The 23,195-nt window shown below is 39.3% G+C and overlaps 3 protein-coding genes and 1 pseudogene across 3 annotated transcripts in view; 2 read left to right on the forward strand and 2 right to left on the reverse strand.

Moving 5' to 3' along the window:
* Positions 1-15,806: 15,806 nt before the first annotated feature.
* Positions 15,807-18,234, reverse strand: LOC117476041. Its single transcript, XM_034122393.1, has 2 exons — positions 17,275-18,234; positions 15,807-16,553 (listed from the first exon to the last, which is right to left on the reverse strand). Exons 1-2 carry the CDS (start codon positions 18,100-18,102, stop codon positions 16,227-16,229), a joined length of 1,155 nt encoding a protein of 384 aa, XP_033978284.1. The 5' UTR covers positions 18,103-18,234; the 3' UTR covers positions 15,807-16,226.
* A 657-nt stretch (positions 18,235-18,891) lies between these two features.
* On the forward strand, positions 18,892-19,438 carry LOC117476019 (annotated as a pseudogene).
* Positions 19,439-20,040: 602 nt separating this feature from the next.
* On the forward strand, positions 20,041-20,541 carry LOC117476020 (polyubiquitin-like). The gene has a single exon (XM_034122375.1). It carries the CDS (start codon positions 20,041-20,043, stop codon positions 20,539-20,541), a length of 501 nt encoding a protein of 166 aa, XP_033978266.1.
* Positions 20,517-23,195, reverse strand: part of LOC117476043 (peroxisomal membrane protein 2-like) — a 95,708-nt gene continuing 93,029 nt past the window's right edge. Inside the window, exons 4-5 of the mRNA XM_034122395.1 lie at positions 21,578-21,697; positions 20,517-21,480 (exon numbers count right to left, since the gene is read on the reverse strand). Coding sequence (XP_033978286.1) covers positions 21,412-21,480; positions 21,578-21,697 — 189 coding nt within the window. The 3' untranslated portion in view covers positions 20,517-21,411. The remainder of the gene's footprint in view (positions 21,481-21,577; positions 21,698-23,195) is intronic.

Here is a 23,195-nt window from a genome sequence, read left to right on the forward strand (position 1 = left end):
TGTTATTTGTATTATTAGATATTAATAAGATCCCTATAAAGTATATTCATTACTCGTTATTCTCTACTAATAGTTAATTAAAGACTGTATATAATGACTATTTTGCACATCCCTTTCAAGATTTCAAGATTTTCTAAGGTTTATTGACATATATTATACACAACTACGGTGTAGTTATGCAATGAATGAAAAACTTGGGTCGCAGGTTCCTCAACAGTGCATTACAAGACATCTATCAATATGTGTGTACTTCCACCATTAAACTGTCATATTCTGCACATTTCTTATACTATCTACATACATCTTATAAGAGTATAATACATATTTATAATATCAGTTAAAATAGGTGCTTAAACATAATTAACATAAATACAATTCAAAAATAATAATACAATTCAATAACATGCTTTAACCACTAGGTGTCCCTTTCTATCAGCTGTGCATGTGCAGCATGTGTGTATGTATATGATATGTCAATAAACCTTTGAAAATCTTGAAATCTTGAAAGGGATGTGCAAAATAGCCATTATACAGTTTTTAATTAACTATTAGTAGAGAATAACGAGTAATGAATATACTTTATAGAGATCTGCAGATAAATGTTTAGTCTTCTCAAGCACCAACTATCAAATATCTCTCCTGATTGTTGGCACTTGACAATCACCTTTCCCTGAATTGTACTCAGGTGCAACTAAAGTCTGCTTTAAGGGTTGTTTATATTTCACATCATTAATCAGAATCTGCAAAGTAACTAAAATAAATGTAGTGGAGTAAAAATACCAGGTTAACCTCTGAATTGTAGTGGAGTAGAATTACAAAGTAACAATGAGCTGTCATATATTAATAATGCCCATTATGGACACAAGTGATTTTCACCCATTTATTAATTACATGTTTTAAATTTGTACACACCAATTTGTTTCCTATCGCCTAAACCTCCAGGGCTGTACAGTTTAATACTGGCAACTTCTAATTGGGGGAAAAACGAAAACGTATTTTAAAACTACAATTCCCAGTAGAGACGTGCCATAAAACATGTTGCGAAACACTATAGAGTGGCGAAGTCACGCCCATCTACTTCCGCCCCATGGGACCTTATTTCGGAAAAATAATGTATTGAAGTCAATGGAGAGAGAAAACGTATCTTTCGATCCCGTTTGAATTGTGCCATGAATTACACATATGATGTTTGTCAATCTTAAAAAATAATTTCCATGTAAAAAAAGTCACAGTTTGTCGTAAAACTGTTGAAATATAAGACTATGAAAAATACGCAACTAGAAAGACTACAAATCCCAGAGTCGCGTAAGTGATGTCACAATTGTACAGATACAGATTTCAGTATTTTGAGGCTCTGAGCCCCATTTCTTTTCCTCACAGACGGCAAAAAGTCTGACATTATACAATTTAAAATAAAAACAATAATCGTGGCTTGATATTGAGTAAGAACACGTTTTTATGAACCGCACAGCTTCCGGTCTTCCAAGACCCGGCCGGACAAAAAGACGTGTTGCAGGCACGAAACGTGGTGTATCATATGCACGCAAAATCGGACTTCTGCGTATCTATTGCATGCATTTCCAATGTGTAAAGTCGTGTCATTTGTACGCAGACTGAAGAGAGTGGGTTGTGAAAACTGCACAGAACATCACCAGATGGAGCTGCCATCCATGGAGGACCTTTACTCCCAGCGCCTCAGGAAGAAAGCCCTCAGGATTATAAAAGACCCCCATCACCCCTGCCACAAACTGTTCTGTCTGCTGCCGTCTGGCAGGCGGTACCCAAGCGGCAAACTCTGGGGAAGAGCCGGGACGCCAATACGGAAGTGCCACAAATTGCAGTTCATATATTGGCCGATAGGCGATGACTGCAGAAAGGAGCAATTTCCATAGACCCCCATGTTAAAATGCCCAATTTTACAGCAGAAAAAAACATGTTTCTACCCCTGGATGCAATACATATTATTATAGAGTTAGATTCTACCTTCATGATTATGAATCTGTGAGTGAATTGTTTTCTAACGCGACCCTTTTATTTATATTAGGTCTTAAAGTGTTTGCATAAATTAGGGCGTGGTCACTTTGATGGACAGGTACGTGCCTCACTGTCAGCTAACAGCAACTTGTCCACTCTGCTAGGCTACAACGTTAGTTAGTTGTATTTACTGTACTTGACCCTTTAGCCGTGTTCGTGGTGATTGTGCCTTTTAGGGAATATTGTTACAAATACCAGACAATTAAAATGTCGTGCTGCGCGCTTGAATGTAGTAACAGAACTTCCAAGAAGTCTAAAATGATCATATTATACATGTTAACCCCGTTAGCAGGTGTTTGTGTGCTTGTTAGCTTAGCTTGTTATGTAGCTTATTAGCCAGCTAAGGACGTAACCCTTTATACATGTATACATATATATATATAGTTTCGTTTATGATTCAGCCTGGCGTCCAGCTCCAGCCGGCGTCCCGGAGCCCCCTGCGGCTCCGTTAGCTCCGGGCGGTGGAGTCCTGCGTTATAACTGGAGATCAAGGAATGCAGCGAAACGCGGACTTGGTTCGCCTGCAGCCCGCTGTAGTATTAGCTAAATAAATGATGTTGAACAAGGCTTATTAAGCTGAACATCGCCACAATTGTTCTGCTATGTATCGGTACTTCTTTTATTTTATTAACGTGATGACAAGCATTAAGAATAACAAAAAATAGCTAATTCTCGAGTGTCTCGTTTGATTATGAATGTAACATTTATATAGGGGAACTACACCGACTCCGCCTACTAAGGGCTTCTCTGCAAGTCTGCAGAATCCTATGGGTGACGTCACGGACACTACGTCCATTTATATAAACAGTCTATGGCAGTACCGCAGCATCAGGACTAAAACCACCAGACTCAGGGACAGTTTCATCCCACAGGCAATAAGACTGTTAAAAACCTGAACTGTTGAAACAACATCCATAACATTCATCTGGCTGCCACTTAGAAATGATTTATCTATTTACCTAATATATCATATTCCAATAACTTGCATATAGACTCTTATTGCACAATTGTACTATTTCACTTTTTTAAACTATTTTTCTTTTTCTTTTTGTATTTTGTATTTACTATTTACTTGCACTATATCAGAGATGGAGTACTCGAGTCCTGGACTCGGACTCGAGTGCCGATTTTCGGGACTCGTGACTCGACTCGGACTCCCGCACTGATTGACGCGACTCGGACTTGGACGTTCTTATTATACATCCATGACTTGGACTCGTGAATTCTCGCGCACCGCTTGTCGCACCATGATGACTCGGACTCGACTTGTACATTGAAGCTCCGACTTGGACTCGGACTCGGACTCGAGCAAGTTTTCTATGGAGTCTGATGTCCTCTATCCTGGCGTGTGCACCGGCTGCGAGGCGAGTTCACGTACTGGGCCCCGCTATTCCAGTCTAAAGATGTCTAGAGACACACCCCGCATCGTGCTGTATGCTTTCACACATTCTGCTTCCACATTGGAAAAGAGCAGCGCAAAATGCTCTATGTGGAAACAATATTGAAGAGAAGGCTCCGTAACACATTACTCTAAACATCGAGTTCAGACATATAGGCTGTCTTGAACACTATCATCAGAGTAACGTGATCTAATCAATACATACAGATTCAGCCGATAACACGAAAGCATATGGCTACTTAACATGCAGAATGACGTCATTTTGCATGCTAAGTAGCCATGTGCTTTCTGGGGCTAAATCTTTATCAGTAAACCGATTTAACCGGTAAAAGTTCCTTCAAAATAAGAGTCCCGATCTTATTACTATCAAAATAAAAGTGCAAAACGAAAACTTTACCATAGGAAAATATTGGCATACAAATATAATCACTTCTCTAAAAGGTAACTCATTTTAAACATAGTTTATTTATATATAATAATATTAATATTAGTAATAAGCTTTATATTTGTATAGCACCTATTACAAGAATTGTAGCCAAACTGGCTTCACAGCAGTTCAATAGACGGATTAGTATAACATGACAGGATAAAAGCAATGTAGAGGAGCAGCTACATTTCAACACATATATCCATGAAGATTAATACATGAAGACTTGTGACTCGGACTTGACTTGGACTCTTCTTAGGTGACTCGGACTTGGACTCGGACTCGAACACAGGTAATGATGACTCGGACTCGGACTTGACTCGGGCACTCCTTGGGTGACTCGAACTTGGACTCGGACTCGAACACAGGTAATGATGACTCGGACTCGGACTCGACTCGGACATTCCTTGGGTGACTCGGACTTGGACTCGGACTCGACTACGACTCTCCCTTGGTGACTCGGACTTGGACTCGGACTCGAAGAGTGGTGACTCGAGAGTGACTTGGACTCGTGAATTGGTGACTTGACTACAACACTGCACTATATTTAGCTGTTTATCTGTTTTATTGTGTTGCACTGTTGGACAAGCCTGTGACCTAAGATTTTCATCGTCATAACTACACTGTAGCTATATTCGTATGACAAATTAAAAAAAACTTGAACCTTGAGAAAGGATAGATGGAAACACAACAAGGGGAAGTCTGTCCATGTAATTCATTATCTTTATCTTCACATGTCTGGTTTCACATATCTGATAAGACATTATTGAGACATACATCCTTTCCATCAAACCAAATTATAGCCAATTTAAAATGTTGTATTAATGGTAAGCTTAATAGAGGTAGGTGAGGTAAAGGTGAGGTCTGTCACGGCCACTTAAACAGCAGATCTGTCAACAACTTATTAATTCTGAACATGGACTCCAGCAGACTACTGACATCTAGTGGACATGAATTGCAACAACACCTACTTTAAACTCAGGATTTCTCTTTTAATTGTTATCTTTAAAACATAAAGACATGGAACCGTAAACATTTCCTAATTGGATCTGAAAATTAAAGGCAATTGTTAATTTACTGTTAGCACTCTCATTTTTTTAAAGTAAATAATTCAATTTAAAACACAACCGTAGCCTCAAGACATGCAAAGTGAATTAAGAAGAGCAACTATCTGCAATTGACAACAACAGCTTAATAAGTTTAACTAAAGTTGTCCCAATAGAAGCTCCCGTCACAGTGTACTGACTGATTCTGCAGTCCATTGCTGCTGTCATCAAACATCTCCACACACAGACAACACAATCATATCTGTCTACTGATTTATCAGGGGAAAATAGGACTTCAAAACTCACAAGGTTTATCCCAATATCCATCCTCAACTTGACCCGGAAATCGATCGTTGAAGGACGTCCTAATTCCTTAAACGTGTGCGGAGGAGTCGAGGAGAGAGGAGGGAGGAGGCTTCCAGAGGAGAGGGCATGGGAGAGGGGCGCGAGGAAACGAGTGCAGGCTATGCGGAGGTATCTAATGTAGCGAGAATGAACGCCATTACGAAGCAAGAAACCCAAATAACACAATGCAACAAGTCTCCTTTCACTGCAGCCACACCACACACATCATCTCTAGCAGAAGCTCCAATATTTACTTAATAAAATGACAAGAAAATATTAAAACATGTAAAGAAAAGTCATTAGAGCCTTTACTCACCAATACGTTTGAAGTCCTATTTGAGTTTTCAGTTCCAATAATAAGTCCTGTTCTAACGCCATTGAGGCTCCCCCAAAAGTTTTAAAAAGCACCGCTGCTTGTAAGTTTCCAGCATTGCTTTTGTGTCTCGCCGCTGCCTTGGTTAGACTCAAGTTTGCAAACTTATAAGGCTCCAAACACGGAGTCCATTAGTTGACAATATTAGGCATTTCCAGCAATAGTTTGCAGTATACTCCTCCGAGGCTGTGAGCCAATGGTACCGCTCGTAAGGCAAGGCAAGGCAAGTTTAATTATATAGCACCTTTCAACACAAGGCAATTCAAAGTGCTTTACAAAAATGAAAGACATTAAGAAAATGGCATTTAAAAACAGTCATTAAAAAGCAAAGATAATAAAATAAACATTAAAAGAAAAAATACATGGATAAAAGTTACAGTGCAGTTTAAGATATGAATAGTTCAATTAAAAGCAGCGGCAAAAAGAAAAGTCTTCAGCCTGGATTTAAAAGTAGTAAGAGATGCAGCGGACCGGCAGGTTTCTGGGAGTTTGTTCCAGATATTTGGAGCATAATAACTGAACGCTGCTTTACCATGTTTAGTTCTGACTCTGGGGACAGAAAGCTGACCAGTCCCTGAAGACCTGAGAGTTCTGGATGGTTCATAATTTAGTAGTAGATCAGAAATGTATTTTGGGCCTAAACCATTCAAAGCTTTATAAACCAGCAGCAATATTTTGTAATCTATTCTTTGACACACAGGAAGCCAGTGTAAAGACTTCAGAACTGGAGTGATGTGATCCACTTTCTTAGTGTTAGTGAGGACTCGAGCAGCAGCTTTCTGAATCAGCTGCAGCTTTCTAATAGATGTTTTAGTAAGACCTATTACAGCAGTCGAGTCTACTCAAGATAAAAGCATGGACAAGTTTTTCCAAATCCTGCTGTGACATTAGACTTTTAATCCTAGATATGTTCTTTAGGTGATAGTAGGATGATTTAGTAACTGTTTTAATGTGAATGTTGAAACTCAGGTCAGAGTCCATGACTACACCTAGATTTCTGGCTTTATCTGTTTTTTTAACATTGCACACTCACTCAAAGAAATGATATGTTAGATTTACTTAATCTAGTTATGTCAACCGGCTGCACGTAACAAGGCTAAGTAAATAGGAAACAGACTAGTAAACTAATATTTACTTCTTGCATTTAAGTAAATCTTACCAAAGCATCTTAATTAAATGCTACATCATACAGTTATGTTGTATTTACTTAACACAGTTATGTTGAATTTACTTAAATTGTTGTTTTTACTTAACACAATTATGTTGTATTTACTTAAAGTTTGCACTGATTTACCTAACACAGTTAGGTTGTAATTACTTAACACAAATTAGTTCCATTTATGTTGTAGGATTGTGTTATTTGCACTTAACATCATTTAATCCAAATTGCTCTATCAATATAACTAATTCAAATGACTCCAACTCAGTAATTTGTATTCCGCTCACTTTATTTTAAATGTTCATTTTACACTTATAACATTGCATTTTGCAAACAACCATCTGAATTGCCACAACAATTCAACAACAAAAAAACACTTAACTCCAACAGCCCATTTGTGGTAGGTGCACATATTAGAATTTTAAAGCTCTTTGCGTAAAAAACCCATGACAGCTGCTGAACTTGACAGTGATGAGAAACAAGAGTGACTCAAGAAGTTAACATGTGGGCTGAAAAGCTACAATAATGACTTATTATCTGAACATTTTATAAAATGCAACTTTACTATGAAGTATGGTGTTTTTATGTCTTTCCAAACACTTAGATGAAACGCATCACATAATATTGCTCAAGCACATAATGTGTTACAGTAGATCTTTGCCTCTGTTATACACATGAACATATGTCTTGAACTTTCAAAAGCAGAAATACAATTGTGAGTGTCTGTGTGTGTGGTGTGTCTCTCTGTGTGTGGTGTGTGTCTGTGTTGTCTCTGTGTGTGTGTGTGTGTGTGTCTGTGTGTGTCTCTGTGTTTGTGGTGTCTCTCTGTGTGTGTATGTGTGGTGTGTCTCTGTGTGTGGTGTGTGTCTGTGTGTGTCTCTGTGTTTGTGGTGTCTCTCTGTGTGTGTGTGTGTGTGTGTGTGTGTGTGTGTGTGTGTGTGTGTGTGTGGTGTGGTGTGGTGTGGTGTGTGTGTGTGTGTGAGAGAATGTACCGAGATGGAAATGAACTGGACGTTATCTCTGTCACAGTATTTTGTCCTTGGGATTACTCTTGTAATCTGTTTTTCAGAACCTGCACCTTGGTTGACAGTCTGTTGCCATCCAACCCCATCAATACTTTTTGAATGAATTCAAATGTATGTTTCAGGTCCTTGGGGTAGCTCAGATTGAGGCTGTAAATCAGTCCAAGCAGTACTGCCCATCCATTTGCCAAGTATTTCAGCTCTCGCAGCACTCCAACACCCTCGATGATGACGCCAACATCCGCAAGTGGTTCCCCGGGTTCTGCTCCTTCGTGTTTCACGAGATAGAGTCCCAATACCATTGGCTCCATTTGGGTTGTTGCAAGTTCAACATCCTAAAGTGGGATTAGAACATAGTATTCATGATTATCAGTATGAGAACCCTGACACACAACATTTTATAATATGAAACAAATGAGCAAATCCTTTTATTGGATCCATTGTAAATAAATACATGTAGTTGTAAATGTACATGAACAATATAACCAAAGTAGCAGCAAATACTTTGAATAAAAAACAAATTCTATTATTTTTATTTAAAGAGGACATATTATGCAAATGTTCAGGTTCAAATTAGTATGTAGTGTCTCTACTTTAAAGAGTCCTCTCCTGCTGATGTTCAGGTGTATATCAGTATGTAGTGTCTCTACTTTAAAGAGTCCTCTCCTGCTGATGTTCAGGTGTATATCAGTATGTAGTGTCTCTACTTTAAAGAGTCCTCTCCTGCTGATGTTCAGGTGTATATCAGTATGTAGTGTCTCTACTTTAAAGAGTCCTCTCCTGCTGATGTTCAGGTGTATATCAGTATGTAGTGTCTCTACTTTAAAGAGTCCTCTCCTGATGATGCTCAGGTGTATATCAGTATGTAGTGTCTCTACTTTAAAGAGTCCTCTCCTGCTGATGCTCAGGTGTATATCAGTATGTAGTGTCTCTACTTTAAAGAGTCCTCTCCTGCTGATGTTCAGGAGTATATCAGTATGTAGTGTCTCTACTTTAAAGAGTCCTCTCCTGCTGATGTTCAGGTGTATATATATATATATATATATATATATATATATATATATATCTGTGTTTGGCTATGTTTCAACTTACCAAATATTCCTTTATGAAGCTCTCGGAACTTTCATTCAAGTAGACGCAGAGCGCTTTAAGGACACAGTCCCGTCGTGTTTCAACTGTGGGATCCTGAGGGACAAACACATTTTCAAAATCTTCACACAAGAATACTGATTATGCTTGTGTGCTGATTTTTGGCAAGTCAAAGAAAGGGGGTCAGAGAGGTTAAAATATATTTATATGAGAGGGACAACAAGAGAGAGAGATAAAGAGAATATGGTGTTGCAGTGCCCAAACTACACAATTTATTACAACTACATACCTTGTCCATGGCTGCCATGATCAGGCCCAAATTGCGTCCTGCTGTTCCCCCCTTCTTTTTGAAAACCTTCATCAACTGAGACGAATGGCGATCCAGTTGAGACATGAAGGTAGGCAGCAGCGGAACGGTGGTGATGCGGGTGAATTCTGCGTTTACCTGCAACACATTGTGATACAGGTTCAAATGTTTTGTTTAAAGCTAATAATATCCATCAAGTGTCATAGCAGAAAGGACAGGACATCTACTGGTGTAAACCAAACAAAGAATTTCAGCTGAGGTTCTTTTCTTATACATGTGCATCTATTAAAATAGCTCTGCACTTAATACAGGTAAAGATTCAACATGACATCTACTTAAATGGGTTTTAAGAGCATTCCATGTTTTGAAAGAGCATGGGCATTCATAGTATGTGCATGGATATGGGTGTCTCTGACCAAAATGGCCGTGTTTTAATTTATAGTGCTTCAGTAATTGGTACCTTGTAGATTGAGTCTCAGTACATTGTTTGCATCTCCACATTTAAAACCTAGAGAAAAAGAGAAATGTGTTAATGATCCAAATGTATTGTAAATAACAACTATTATTGCAGCCATTAACATAATTCAGGGTGTGAGGTGCAGGATATAGCAACCCATTACTGGATCTTAAGCAGTGGTGGAAAAAGTACTCAGATCCTGTACTAAAGTAAAAGTATAAATACTCCATTACTTGCTATAGTCCCAAGTTCAAAATAATACTTAAGGTAAAGTTCCAAAGTGTTATTAGCCAAATATAATAAAGTATCAAAAGAAAAAGTACTTTGTGCAGAAAGCCTTTTGTAAAAGGGTTCCATCATAGAATAAAAATGATTGTTCTTATAATAAAAAATCTACATATATACAAGATTTTTTTCATGTTGTGATTTGTTAATATAGAGCATATTTTGGAAAGAACTGAGTAAATTAGTAGTACATGTATATGAATATAAACATTATCTAAAAAGGTAACTACAAGTGTCAAATAAATGTAGTGTTGTAAAAGTACAATATTTCCCACTGAAATGTAATTGAGTAGAATTACAGAGTAGCAGAACATGGAAATACTTTTCCACGATAAATTACTGTTTAAACACAAGCAGTTGCCACGGCAGGTAAGTGGCAACTGCCACACACATTCGCTTGGCTCGGCACCCAGAGTAACACCCCTTCAGCAGCCGCAGTTGTCTCAGCAAATAGTGGCATCTGCGGCTGAAGTACCTGCCACTATTTAATCTTGCTCTCTCTCTCTGATTATTATAAAGAAACACGTTTTCGGGTGAATTACGTGTCTATTTAAGAGCTGTCTTAATGGAAGATGTGCTTGTTGAGTGTGTTCCTGTACATGCTTTAAATAATTCACACTTTGATATTCCTGGCCGACATAATTAACGTAACGACCAGGCACGGCTCCGGCTGACGCAACAGTACAGTGCACAGATGGGATTTTTATTTCTTCCAAATAAGCTTTACAATTGAACAAAAAAACCTTCCTCAGGGCGTTACACTTGATGAAGTTATTTTTAATAGACTTAGAAGACCTTAACCGACTATGACCTTTTTGGCACTGGAGATGTTTGCAACCAGGCTCTCAAATCTTTAAATCAAGCACATTTTAAAAAAAAAAATTTAAAAAAGGAGGGAAAAAACGTGTCCACTTACTTTTGGTAAGAGCTAACATTACTATTATAACCACATCAAGCTAAAATCATTAAATACATAACGATTGACTTATACAGACAAAGCTTGAAATGTCACCTCTTTTGTGAAATATTCTAACACTTTTAAGTGCAAGGGAACATAATTAAAAAGTGACCGTTAAGCTAGCTGTTAGCTAGCTGTTAGCTAGGCTGCACCGCTTTTCAAATCTATCATCAAAGTATACAGTTGGTAGCAGGGAAATCAAAAATACACATCAACTTTTGTATTTCAGGGACCGTTTGTGTTTAATATATGTTAATATTTAAGAAACTTACCATAACATCGCAGGATGGCACAGGAAAGGGAAAAAATGCGGTTCTGTCATCTCACAGTCACAGGATTCAAATGACACATGTCCCCGGTCTTACAGCGCATGTGCTGAGAAAGTACGGCAAGCACTTTGGGACAATCAGTGCGTTTTAAATAACTTTACCATTTAAATACAACACAACATGGTAATGTAATCCCAAAACTTTGAACTTTTACATAAATGCAATTAAAGTCTCTTGATTTAATTGTAAAAAGTACGGAGCCCCCCTGGTGACATTGGTGAGAAAAATATTAATACGTGGCCACGTATTAATAATGCGTGGCCACGAATTAGTTATTATGTTCCCACGAATTAGTAATGCGTTGCCACACAATAATTATTGAGCTCTGTAATGAGGAAACTGAGGTGGCTGTCCATGTTGATCTTGCTATGAATGAAGGTAATTATACTTTATATGCCTATATAAACATTTCTGGGATGGACTTATGCTGTGAAATCTATGCTTGCAACAGCTTAATGTGATTTAAGAAGCACCATTGTTCGGTGTTGTTTGGTGGTATTGTAGAGCACACGCTCGTGAACTGTTGCCGGCCGCTGGAGCCTCGCTGCGGGGTGATCTGCGTGTAGGGGAAGCCCTGATTAGATGTTGCCGATGCTTTTTTACTTAAAATAACATAGGCCTACTGTAATAATGAAACGGATAGGCTAAGTCAGCCCATATAGAGGCTGTCAATGCTCAAACAATCATTCTAAATATAAGTCAGATCCGTAGTGACTAAGTTGCAACCAACTTCAAATCATACGAGAAGAAGCATCACTAAAATGTGTGGGAACATAAAGTGTATTTTAGAAACACATGTCCTAACATCCTACTTATTAGGTAGTTCCCCGCCCTGACCCCTGATAGGCAATACACTCCATCAGCTGCCATGTAGCCATACCTGAGGCCTCCCATGTCTTCATCTCAGGGGAAAGCCTAACTAACAACACCGCAGTTTATATTAATAAAATTCCTATATACAACCAAAGGTCAAACATTTAATTTAAAGTCGGGGTTTTGATCTGTTGCCCTAACATAATTGTAACACTGCAAAATTGTACATGCCAAAGTGCAGCGAGGTGTATAACAACAACAAATCTAGGTCTGCCACTGGTTGAAACCACCAATTTAGCTCATTATATTCCTCTGGAATTACTTAGTGATTCATTCATGTTTCTGAAAACCTACTAGCATCAAGCTGTAAGTGAAACTTTCAACTGGTTGTGAACAAATACTAAACTGCGTTACCTTGTGCAGATCCCCTTGAGGCAATATGTGGACAAGTGTTTTTCGTTTTATTTGGGTTTAATGACATTTCTGCCTTTACATGTGCCAAAATAGCCTATATGATGGAGAGACAGGAGGACCCCTTGTTGCAGTTTCTGCAAGATCGTGGAACTGGAGAAGAAATCCTGAACAAACTCAAAAACGACAAGGTATTCTTCAGAAAATATTCATGAATATCATCTGCACAATGAAGAATCTACTTCAGCATATACAGTGAAAGAGTAGTACATTATCATGCCATAGCCTACAGTACATAATATGGTCACTATTAATCCTCCCAAGATAGAGATATTAGTCAACTAACTAGATGTACAGTACCGCATAGCGGTACAGAATATGACTGCTGCTAATGTTTCACACCTGTCACACACACACACACACACACACACACACACACACACACACACACACACACACACACACACACACACACACACACACACACATATATACACAGAAACAGTGCATACATATTTGTGTTTTATTTGGCCTGTAACTTTCTTGAAATAGAAAGCAAAAATGTTGGTTTCTCAATTAGGTATAAATATGTAAATTTGCAAAATAATTTACGTAGTTTGTGACCCATGACAATTTTAATATGATCCTGTTAACATGTTGTTACTTTTGTTTACATTTGCAGATTGATTCGTCAGTAATTGCACTGATGTCTGAAGAAGATCTGGCAAAGTACATCCCACATTACGGAGACAGATTGGCAGCTGTAGCCTTCTGCCGCAACAGTCATTGTGGAGATTCAGTAGCATCTAGACGAGGTCAACTGGAAAGAATAAGGGCAAAGTGTTGTGCTCCAGACAGCAAGACAGTTAAAAGACAGCTGAATTGGGATAAATTAAAAGGAAACAAAAATGCAAAGAGACAGGCAAAGAGATTAGAAATTGGGTGGATGAATTTCAGTGAAGACGACAATGCTTTCAAACAGGTGCGAACTGTAAAAGGCGGTGGGACCCGGCATGTCTGCGTGGACAGGCAGACAAAACTCCGAGAAATCCAAGAAATGGCTGAGTCCCTTTTTTTCCCAAATGGTCTCTGCAAGTCTCTAAAACTGACAGACCATGTCCGCAGGATCCGTGACTTTGCACAAAACGAGATTGACCCAGATTGTACAGTTGAGGATCTGTATGAAAAAAACAAAGTTAAATTACTCAGATTGTACCTTTGCACCAAGAGAGATGTTCAAGAGGCGAACAGCTTTACTGATTCTTCACCAGGAACACCCTCAGACGTCATAAGAAACCCTTCACAGGATGTCAAACAAAGTCAAGTATCAGAACCAGAAGTCATAATCGACTTATCTTCAATGTCGGACGCAGATGTGATAAACCTCTTAATTCCACATGCAGAGCTACTGACGTATGAAGAATCATCAAATGTGGAGTTCATCAGTGACAACAATGAGGAAGGAAGAAGACAAGACCAAGGAACTCTAGAAATGACAACAGAAATATTTAGGATTGAGGAAGAAGAAGACCAAGGTACAGTACAGGAGTATCACATGCTTTGCCTGAAGCCCATGATGCAGCAATGCAGCGCAACACCTACACTGATGATGAAGTAACCGTTGGCCCGTCATTTAGTCATTCTGTTGATCTGGATGATACTTTGCCTTGGGAGGGATCAAAGCCAAAGGTCATTATTGTGGTGCGTAGGGGGAACTGCCTTGCTGACCTCCTAGCAGCCTTTATTGACCCTGATATGATGAACAGAGATGTGCACATTAAAAGGAAGCTTCCTAATGGAGAGCTGGAAGAAGGTGAAGGCTCAGGTGTGCTACGTGACTGCCTAACAGAATTCTGGGGGGAATTCTATAGTAAATGCACATTAGGTACCAATGTTAAGACACCCTACCTTAGGCATGAGTATCAAGTTCAAGAATGGCAAGCCATCGCTAGGATCCTTGTGACTGGCTGGACAAAGGTCAGATATTTCCCACTGCTTCTCTCACTTCCGTTCTTGGAAGAATGTCTGTATGAAACCAATTATAGCAGTGTGACAGAGAGCTTCTTGCAGTATGTCTCGACACAAGAGAGGGAAATTCTTGAGCTGGCTTTAAAATCATTTAACTCTGTTGAGAAAGATGACCTACTGGATGTGTTAGATGCACATGACTGCCACCTGCTTGCCACTGAAGGTAACATTGCTGGACTAGTGTCACAGTTGGGTCACAAGAGCCTAATCCAGACACCAATGTTTGTAATTGACTGTTGGAAGCCAATCTTAAAAACCTTGGCAGATACTTTGTATCCACAGAGGCTTGTTGAAATAGTGGAAGAACGAATCCCAACTCCAAAGCGTGTAAAAGACCTTCTGGAATATCCAAAAGAGATGACAGCCCCTCAAAACACTGTGGCAAGGCATTTGCGGAAGTACATCGGTGAATCTAACAACACCACTCTGAAGGCTTTCCTCCGGTTCTGCACAGGGGCTGATATGCTGTTGGGACACAGCATCACAGTTCAATTTATAGAGACTTCCACATTCCAGTGTCGACCCCAGGCACATACATGTGGGTGCTATCTGATGTTACCAGTCAACTACCAAAACTACCCAGACCTCCGTAATGACTTTGATCTTATTCTAAGAAGCTCAGTCTGGGTAATGGACATCATCTAAGTCACGAGCCTAAGAGCACATGCACACAATGGCTAGGTCGGATGTGCTAATGTGCTTTTAATTTATTTTATATTCATTTTAGTTATATCTTACCCAGTATCTGAAAAAGCTGAGTGACTTTGTTATCTGACAATTGCTATGGACCCACACAACAGACTTGTAACCTTAGTCTTTCCAGTTTTCCACATTGCCATTATTATGTGGGGTCACAAATGGCTTGTTAAAGCATTTTTGAAATGTTATCAGAATTATAGTTGAAACTACTAAATTCACTTTAGTCAAATCAGTCTTAACAATTATCTACCTAATTCACTTAAGGTAAATCAGACTGTCAGATACAATGTTTGATATGTTTTCTGTTACACTTAATATGCATACCAGTATGAAAATTGGTTAGTTAAGGTTTATCTGCATCATCCTTGGTGAGAAATGTTGGTAAGTAGGCATTAGGTTAAGCTTGTTTCTGCTTTATAATGGGCCTACCACTATTCAAATACCAATTCATTTTGATAATGTCAACATGAATAAACAGTTTAAGAATATCATGTTGTTTGTATTTATCTCATGCATTGCAGGCCGACACTATAGTTGCTGGTATACTTTAAACAGAGATTTGTCACATTGTTACCTGCAGCCCAAACCTTAGCAAACATAAATATGAATGAAACCAAAACTTGAACAAAATAATTACCACATTTTATTGTACATGTGCATCCATGAAGCCACTGAAAATACATGGGAAATGTTGTACCACTAAGGTGACATTTAACAGCGGTGTTATATGTTAATTAATTACTAGTTGCTAAAAAATGGAATTAAATACATTGAATAAATACCTAATGTATAGACATGGTTAACCACAAGAGCTTTTGAAAGCTCAATCTCATACACATATGCTGCTGGATAGGCATACATGTTAACTCAATATAGGATAAGATATTGACACTATCATTGATTAATAAAAAATGTACAGTGCTTGTAACTGAGAAAAACGCCAACAGGAACAGTAAGGAAGCACAATTAATAAACAAAAGTGGTAATACTATTCGATTCAATGGTAATGAATTAAGCTGTCATATTTGCGAATTGATCAGGCAACTCAGTTAAAGATGAGGGAGCGAAGAGCCTCACGGATTGTCAAATAAAAATCTTGAGCTTGTGGTATGTTTGTGGGGAAAGTAAGGCCTGACTCTAACATGATCATATTACAGAGGTCAAATACGTCTTCGTCGCAAGGGATGGTTGAAAGGAACTTGCATGTCTGTTTACAGGCACCGAGGTTGCTGTGTGGAACAACACAATCCTCAGAGCCCCACAGCTGTGGCACAGTATACATCACGTCAGGGATGCCACTTGGTACATTGCAATTCTTTGTTGGCCGGATTCTATGGGTATTCCACACTGCCTTGATCTTGTCCAGGTGTTCCTGTTAAAAAAATTAGAAAGGTCAAGAGTTTCAAACAGATATAAATGAGTTTAAGTTTCAATGAGATTATGTTTTTATTGACTAGTGAGCATAGACTGTATATAAAGCTAGTGAGTGATTGCAAAACATTTTAACCGCAATGTGGCCTTCCACAGAGCATACAATGTGTCAAGATAAAGCCCCTTGTACCTGCAGGGTCATGCCTATATTCACATGGTCTTTTGTTCCCAGGGTCCTATGTTCCTAGCTCTATAGCACATAATGGGAACCTGAAACAGATGTTCCCCAGCTCTATGATCACTGAATATGACATACATGGGCTATTATCGTGAAGCCTTCTTTGAAAAGAAAATGATATTCAATATGTTAACCAAACTAATTAACCCAACCAGTTGCCTCACAGCAAACATCTCAGGTGTATTCATTCCGTTTTGTCTGTCTCTGCTTGGATAAGTGACTAGATTTTTGCAGTGACAGTACTTTCCCTCAACTTGAAGATAAAGATAATTAAGCCATTAAGATGCAGACATTTAACTGAGCTACGAACATGTTTATTGTCTGAATTTAAGTCCATATTTTAAACACAGATGCAAACAAATAGGTGGAAGATACTGTCATAGGGCTTTTAAAAAATCCCAGAAGCATCTTTGTGGGGGAAAAAATGTTTTAAAGTGGGGATAGTTCACATATAGGCTAAGCCACAGGATTTCTTCAAACTCACCTGAATAACGTTCCGAAAACTCAGCTGTACAAGAGATTTGTCCAGGAAGTCACCAACAAACAGACCTTCGTCTTTCATTTCGCCCAAGAATTGTATCCAGTACTCCATTCCTTCCTTGCGCAGGATCCCCCACCAACTCTCAATTCTCTGATTTGAAGTACTGGTTCCAGCAATATAGCTCCTATCACCTGATCTGTTGTCATTGTCATGGCGACGGAGGAAGGTTTGGATGTCTCGTACAACCACATTTTCAGTTCCCAGATCTGTCCGGATGATCTGAGGACAACCACCAGTCTGCTCCACAGCCTCTACAAAGTAGCCTCCTATGACATGTGGGTCATTGCTTGTGTATGCCGCTTTCAACCAGATGATTTTTCGGGAAAACCCATCTATGCATCCATTTATGCAAATGCCATAGGGCTTTAATTTGTCATAGGAATCAACGTGCCAAATGTAGTTTGGCCCTTGCGCAAAATACCGTCTGCGGATTAGTCTCCGGGCTCGACGCATAGCTGAGAAGTTTGGATCCAGATTTGCAAGGATTAAACGAACATCTTCCTTTTTTGCATTGATCCCACTTTGCAGGCATTTTGCATGCATCCACCTGTAGCCATGAAGTCTCCCCGGTCCTTCTAGCTCCTGCTTAATGAAGTCGACGACTTGCCCAATGTCCGCATATTGTTTACGTTTCAAACCGTGCATTTTCAGCAGCCGAATCAAGTGCCTTTTGCTAATGATGACACTGTGCTTAACTGCAAGGGATTGCAGAATATCATTATAATTCATACCCAAATGAAAATAAAATGAAATCAAATCAAAATGATCCATGCTTCGCGATAATAGCCGTATAGCCTACGGTACAGAGCTAGTGTTGTCACTCAGTCATCAGTTTCAGACTATCTAGATTTAGTTATTGCGTGGCCACGTAATAATTAATTCGTGGCCACGCATTAATAATGCGTGGGAACATAATAACTAATTCGTGGCCACGCATTATTAACTCGTGGGAACATAATAACTAATTCGTGGCCACGCATTATTAACTCGTGGCCACGCATTATTAATTAGTGGCCACGCATTATTAATACGTGGCCACGTATTAATATTTTTCTCACCAATGTCACCAGGGGGGCTCCGTAAAAAAGTGCATTTACTTAGTAGTTTTAATATAAAAAAAGCAATTAATGCAAACAACATCCATATTTCATTTCTAAGAGTGCTGAAGCTCAGCGCTCATCTTTATACGTTCTGCCTTGGCTCCAAAAACCTGCTTCAAACTGAGCTGAAACTCAGAGAGCTGGTCTCATTAAACACACTCAAAGCAACTTTAAATGACCTTGAATCTGTGTCTGTAAATGCTTTGGCTAAACTTGGTGTATGACTGTGTTGTGATTGTGTGCTTTTTAATTGTCTGTAACTGTAAAACTGTCTGAAACTGTGCTGTTACCATTCTTGGGCCAGGACTCTCTTGAAAAAGAGATGTTTAATCTCAATGAGACCTATCCTGGTTAAATAAAGGTAAAATTAAAATTAAATACATTACAAAACTTCAGAGATTACCAGAGGTGGAGTTATTGGGTTTGAGTCATGGCAGTGTGTGCTGATTAGAAATGATTAATGGAGGCAATTGCTTTATTCAATGGTTACTAACATAAAGACATTCTTAAAATGTTGGGGAAAGAATGTGTCATGCATACATTTCTTACGCAACACACTTTTAATTGACAGCCTGTGCATATCCCTGCCGACCTGGTGGACCAACTGGAGCGACTGGCGCTGGTGGATTTGGTGGACCAAACAGGGACTGGCCTGTTTGGAGAAAGCCATCAGATTTGCAGATCAGCTTCATGCTGTTGACACTTCAGGGGTGGAACCAATGGATTCAGTTCTGGAGGACAGGTAAGGTTCAACCAGTTATGAAAACAAGTATATTTGTATGTTGGCCTCCTCATCCCAGCTATATCAAATGAGCCCCAACTGTAGCACAGTTTTAAACTGAGCCGATTGCATGAATATTGTTATGTCTCATCCATGCTCATTCAGGTCATTAAACCTTAGGGAGGATGCAGTGACGGAAGGGGACTGTGCTGAAGAACTGCTTCAGCTCTCCAAACACACCGTTGAGGAATATTTTGTGGCACCACCAGGTGAGAAAAAAACCTGAATACATGTATTTTTAAGCAATAGAGGGGATTGAATCATTGGTTTTAAAGGTCACCTATTATGCAAAATCCACGTTTTCATGTCTTTTATACATAAACATGTGTCCCCTCTGTGTAAAGAGATTCTTAAAGTTTCAGGAAAAAAGATTCTCTCACTTTTTGTCCTGATCCATATAAAAACCTGTCTGAAAATGAGCTGATCAGATTTTGGCCACTTTGGCTTGTGTAACCATTAGCCAATAACCAACCAAGGTAACCCCCCCCCCCCCACCTTATCACCTGAATCTCCTCCTAGAGCACCATTGTGTTCTTTTTAACCAAATATCTCTCAGAGGGGCGTGGGGAGTGGCTCCTTATTTCTCAAGTAACAGACAGAGAATCAGCACTTTTGAAACAGGGCTGAAACAGAGGGGATTATGGGATGCTACAATGATCTGTTTGGTATTCAGAGACATGTTTTGTATATATCTGAGACCTATAATATATTGATGAAAAAGAGTATAATAGGGGACCTTTAAATAATTAAGAGTATATGGGAATGAAATTGAACAAGCCCTCATTGGTTGCTGATGTACTTCTGCCTCTCTACACTTGCCTGCACTATATGCTCTTCCCATACATTTGTACTACTGGCTCCCACGTCCTGAGCGTGCGCCCGCATGACACAGTGAGCGCTCTGAAAATACTCATCCAGCAGAAACTAGGGTTTTCATGTGAGTCCCAGAAGCTGGTCTTTGAGAACGGCTGCAGCACAACTCTCAACAACGACTCTGCGACCCTCGAGTCCTACGGCCTGCACTCCGGGGCCAGGGTGAACCTGCTGGTGACCACACCAGCCATAATCCAGGTGTTCCTCAAAAACGACAAGGGGGTAAGCAGCACGTATGACATCAAACCGGATGAGACGGTGAGCCACTTCAAGAGCAGGGTGGAGGAGAGAGAGCGGGTCCCGGTGAGCCAGCAGAGTCTCGTCCACGAGGGCAAAGTGATGAACGAGGGGAAACTCTCCGACTACAACGTCCGAGCGCATAGCACCATCTCCCTGAACCTGCGCCTGAGAGGAGGCTGTGGACACTGGAGATTCCTTTATTTCATCTTAAAATGAAGATCATTTAGCTTGTATTTTATTTATTTAAATTTAAATTGCACTCATTAATACATTCCTCGATTAGAAATCATTCCAAAAAGAAAACTTTCTTTGTTTTGGCTTTACAAATATGTTATAAACACATCTTCATGTTATAGTTTTAATTATGAGCAAATTGGTTCCACTGCATGTTTTTAAAGCTCGGATAAGTGCAATGATACTTGATACTGCTGGTACTTGTCAATGTCGCTAGGTATGTAAATGTAGTCCTGTAAATATGATGTCCTTTATTGTTTTCTGTTGTTTTATGTTTCATGTTGTAACATACTTGCTGCCATGTTGGGCAGGTCTCCCTTGAAAAAGAGATCGATGATCTCAATGGGACCACCTGGTTAAATAAAGGTTTGAATGAATGACACTTCAAAATCTGACTACATCAAATGTACACTGTTAAAAAATAATAAAGATTTTAATCTTGCATGTCTGTTCTCATTTCCTGTTCTTTGCTGAATCTTCAGCTCAGGGTTGAGCTGCACTCTGTACAGACCACAACCATACGAAGTAACCAGAAAGGCACACTTTAGCATTGGATTAAAATTGACATTATGATCAAAATCATAATCAATGTTCACTACAGTATCACATTTCTGTAAGCAGTGCTCTGTAAAAAAAACACTTACATGTATTATGTTGTCATTACAAATGTACTAACATACCAAAGCAGTATGTTATAAAGGCTTAAACTCATTGTACAGGTTTCTTAGGTGTATCCAAATAACTGTATGTGAGAATTAGTGTCCATCTTAGAAACAGGTCAAAAGGTAGTAGAGGAAACAGCCCAATGTTAAAGCCACAGCTTCCGGTTCAGTGAGGTTAGCTCGGGAAGCTTTATTTCCTCACAGATGCAAGGTAGGCGTACCAAAATAAGGCGACCATGTTGGCAAACAGCACTCGGAACTGAAAGCAAAAACAGAGACAGGAAGGGAAGGGGGAAACCATTACAAGTGATTCATCTTTTGTTTGATGACAGGATGCCAATGAATGAAGGGCATACCTCAACAGGCACAAAGTTGATATTGACGAACTGAAAGGGAGTCCACACTTTACAGTTCATTTTCAAGGCAGTCCAGTAACTTCCTCTCATCTTGCTTTCAAAGTCTCTCCATCCTTTTGCCTGGGAAAAAGATGGGATGGTCATTTAATTTATTTTTCATTTGTCTATATGACAACTATATAGCATGTATTTACTACACAATTAACATGAAGACACTGGACCAAATACTGTGGTCAAAATGTAGGTTGAAGCATTGCATGAGTGTTTTAATCATATGTTAAAAGGGGCAGTTTGCCATTTTAAGATATCAGATTAGTAATGGGAAAAGAACTGCGTGCATAGCAATGATCTGTTTTGCATAGCAGAGGTATGTTGTATAGAAAAACAGACAGAAGAATGCAGTTGACAATCAGAATCAAGTATTCACAAATCTGTTCACTAATAAATATAATTTTATCTGAGATAATGATCGGTTTGGCCATGTTTTATCAAATTTAGCAAGAGAAGAACAGGTGGGTTCAATGTCAGTTTTGCATGAGTCTGGAGCACAGGTTTTCAATAAAAGGCGGGTTTGATCCGGATCTAGGAAGGTCATTTCAGGGGCTTTTAAAATCTCTGATTTTTAAAACTGTAAAGACCTTTAATAGGCAGTTCTATTAAACCTGTATAATGCAAACAAATTTGAACAAAAAAACTGTTGTGACTAACTGGGTTATTGAAAATATGCTTTCATGTTGCATGACAGGAAGTGTATCCTCCATTTTTTTTACTTCAACCATACTAAAACCAATTGCTCCCTCTGCTGCTGCAATTGTGTAGTTCCCACAACTTAAATAATAATACAGACTAAAACGTTTTTTTACACCACTTAAAATTCAGGCCTCACACCCTCCCTGTAAAGCTCAGGTGATCAGAGCCTTAAGGCACATGATGATTCACAGATTAGATCATGTGTTGACAGGTCTGTTTAGTTTTTAAAAGGAAAGGGAGAATCCTTTCATCAGATAAAATCTATATAACACGTCAGAGTCTATTTTTAGCCACACACAGTAAACCTAAAACAAACAAAACGAAAAGATAGAAAATATTTTTTATTACCAAAGTTAAACAACACTTGAATAAAAAAAAAACAGGACGCATGACAATCACTGTCACCATGTCTCTTTTTCTTCCTGGGTACAGTGACGTGACCATACCCAAATGGACCAATCCGTGGAGCTCCTCACACACACACACTCTCTCAGCGGCGAAACTGTGACACGCTGGGGGGGGGGTGCTAGTGGAGCCTCGTAGCCGCAAAACTGTTGCGCGCTTACGGCCCCTACACACGGCGTCATGCATTGACGCTTCAACGCTTCTGCCCATTCATGGGGTGGTCACGATTCGCCGAACTGCATTCTGGGAGCAAAGCGTAGCTTTTCTCGCGGTGCTCGCTGCAAAAGTAGAGCAATGTTCTACTTTTGAAGCTGAGGCGGAGGTGTCAGCCAATCAAATCCCGCGTATGCAAATCTGCCAGTACAAGCGCTAGCCAATCAAACCGCGTGTATGCTGAGAGAGCCAGACCGCAGTTCATTTCCTCATATGCCAAAAAATGGAGGAGAAAATAATCGTAGCGGTT

This window comes from Trematomus bernacchii, unplaced genomic scaffold, assembly GCF_902827165.1.
Source record: "Trematomus bernacchii unplaced genomic scaffold, fTreBer1.1, whole genome shotgun sequence".
NCBI lineage: Eukaryota > Metazoa > Chordata > Actinopteri > Perciformes > Nototheniidae > Trematomus > Trematomus bernacchii.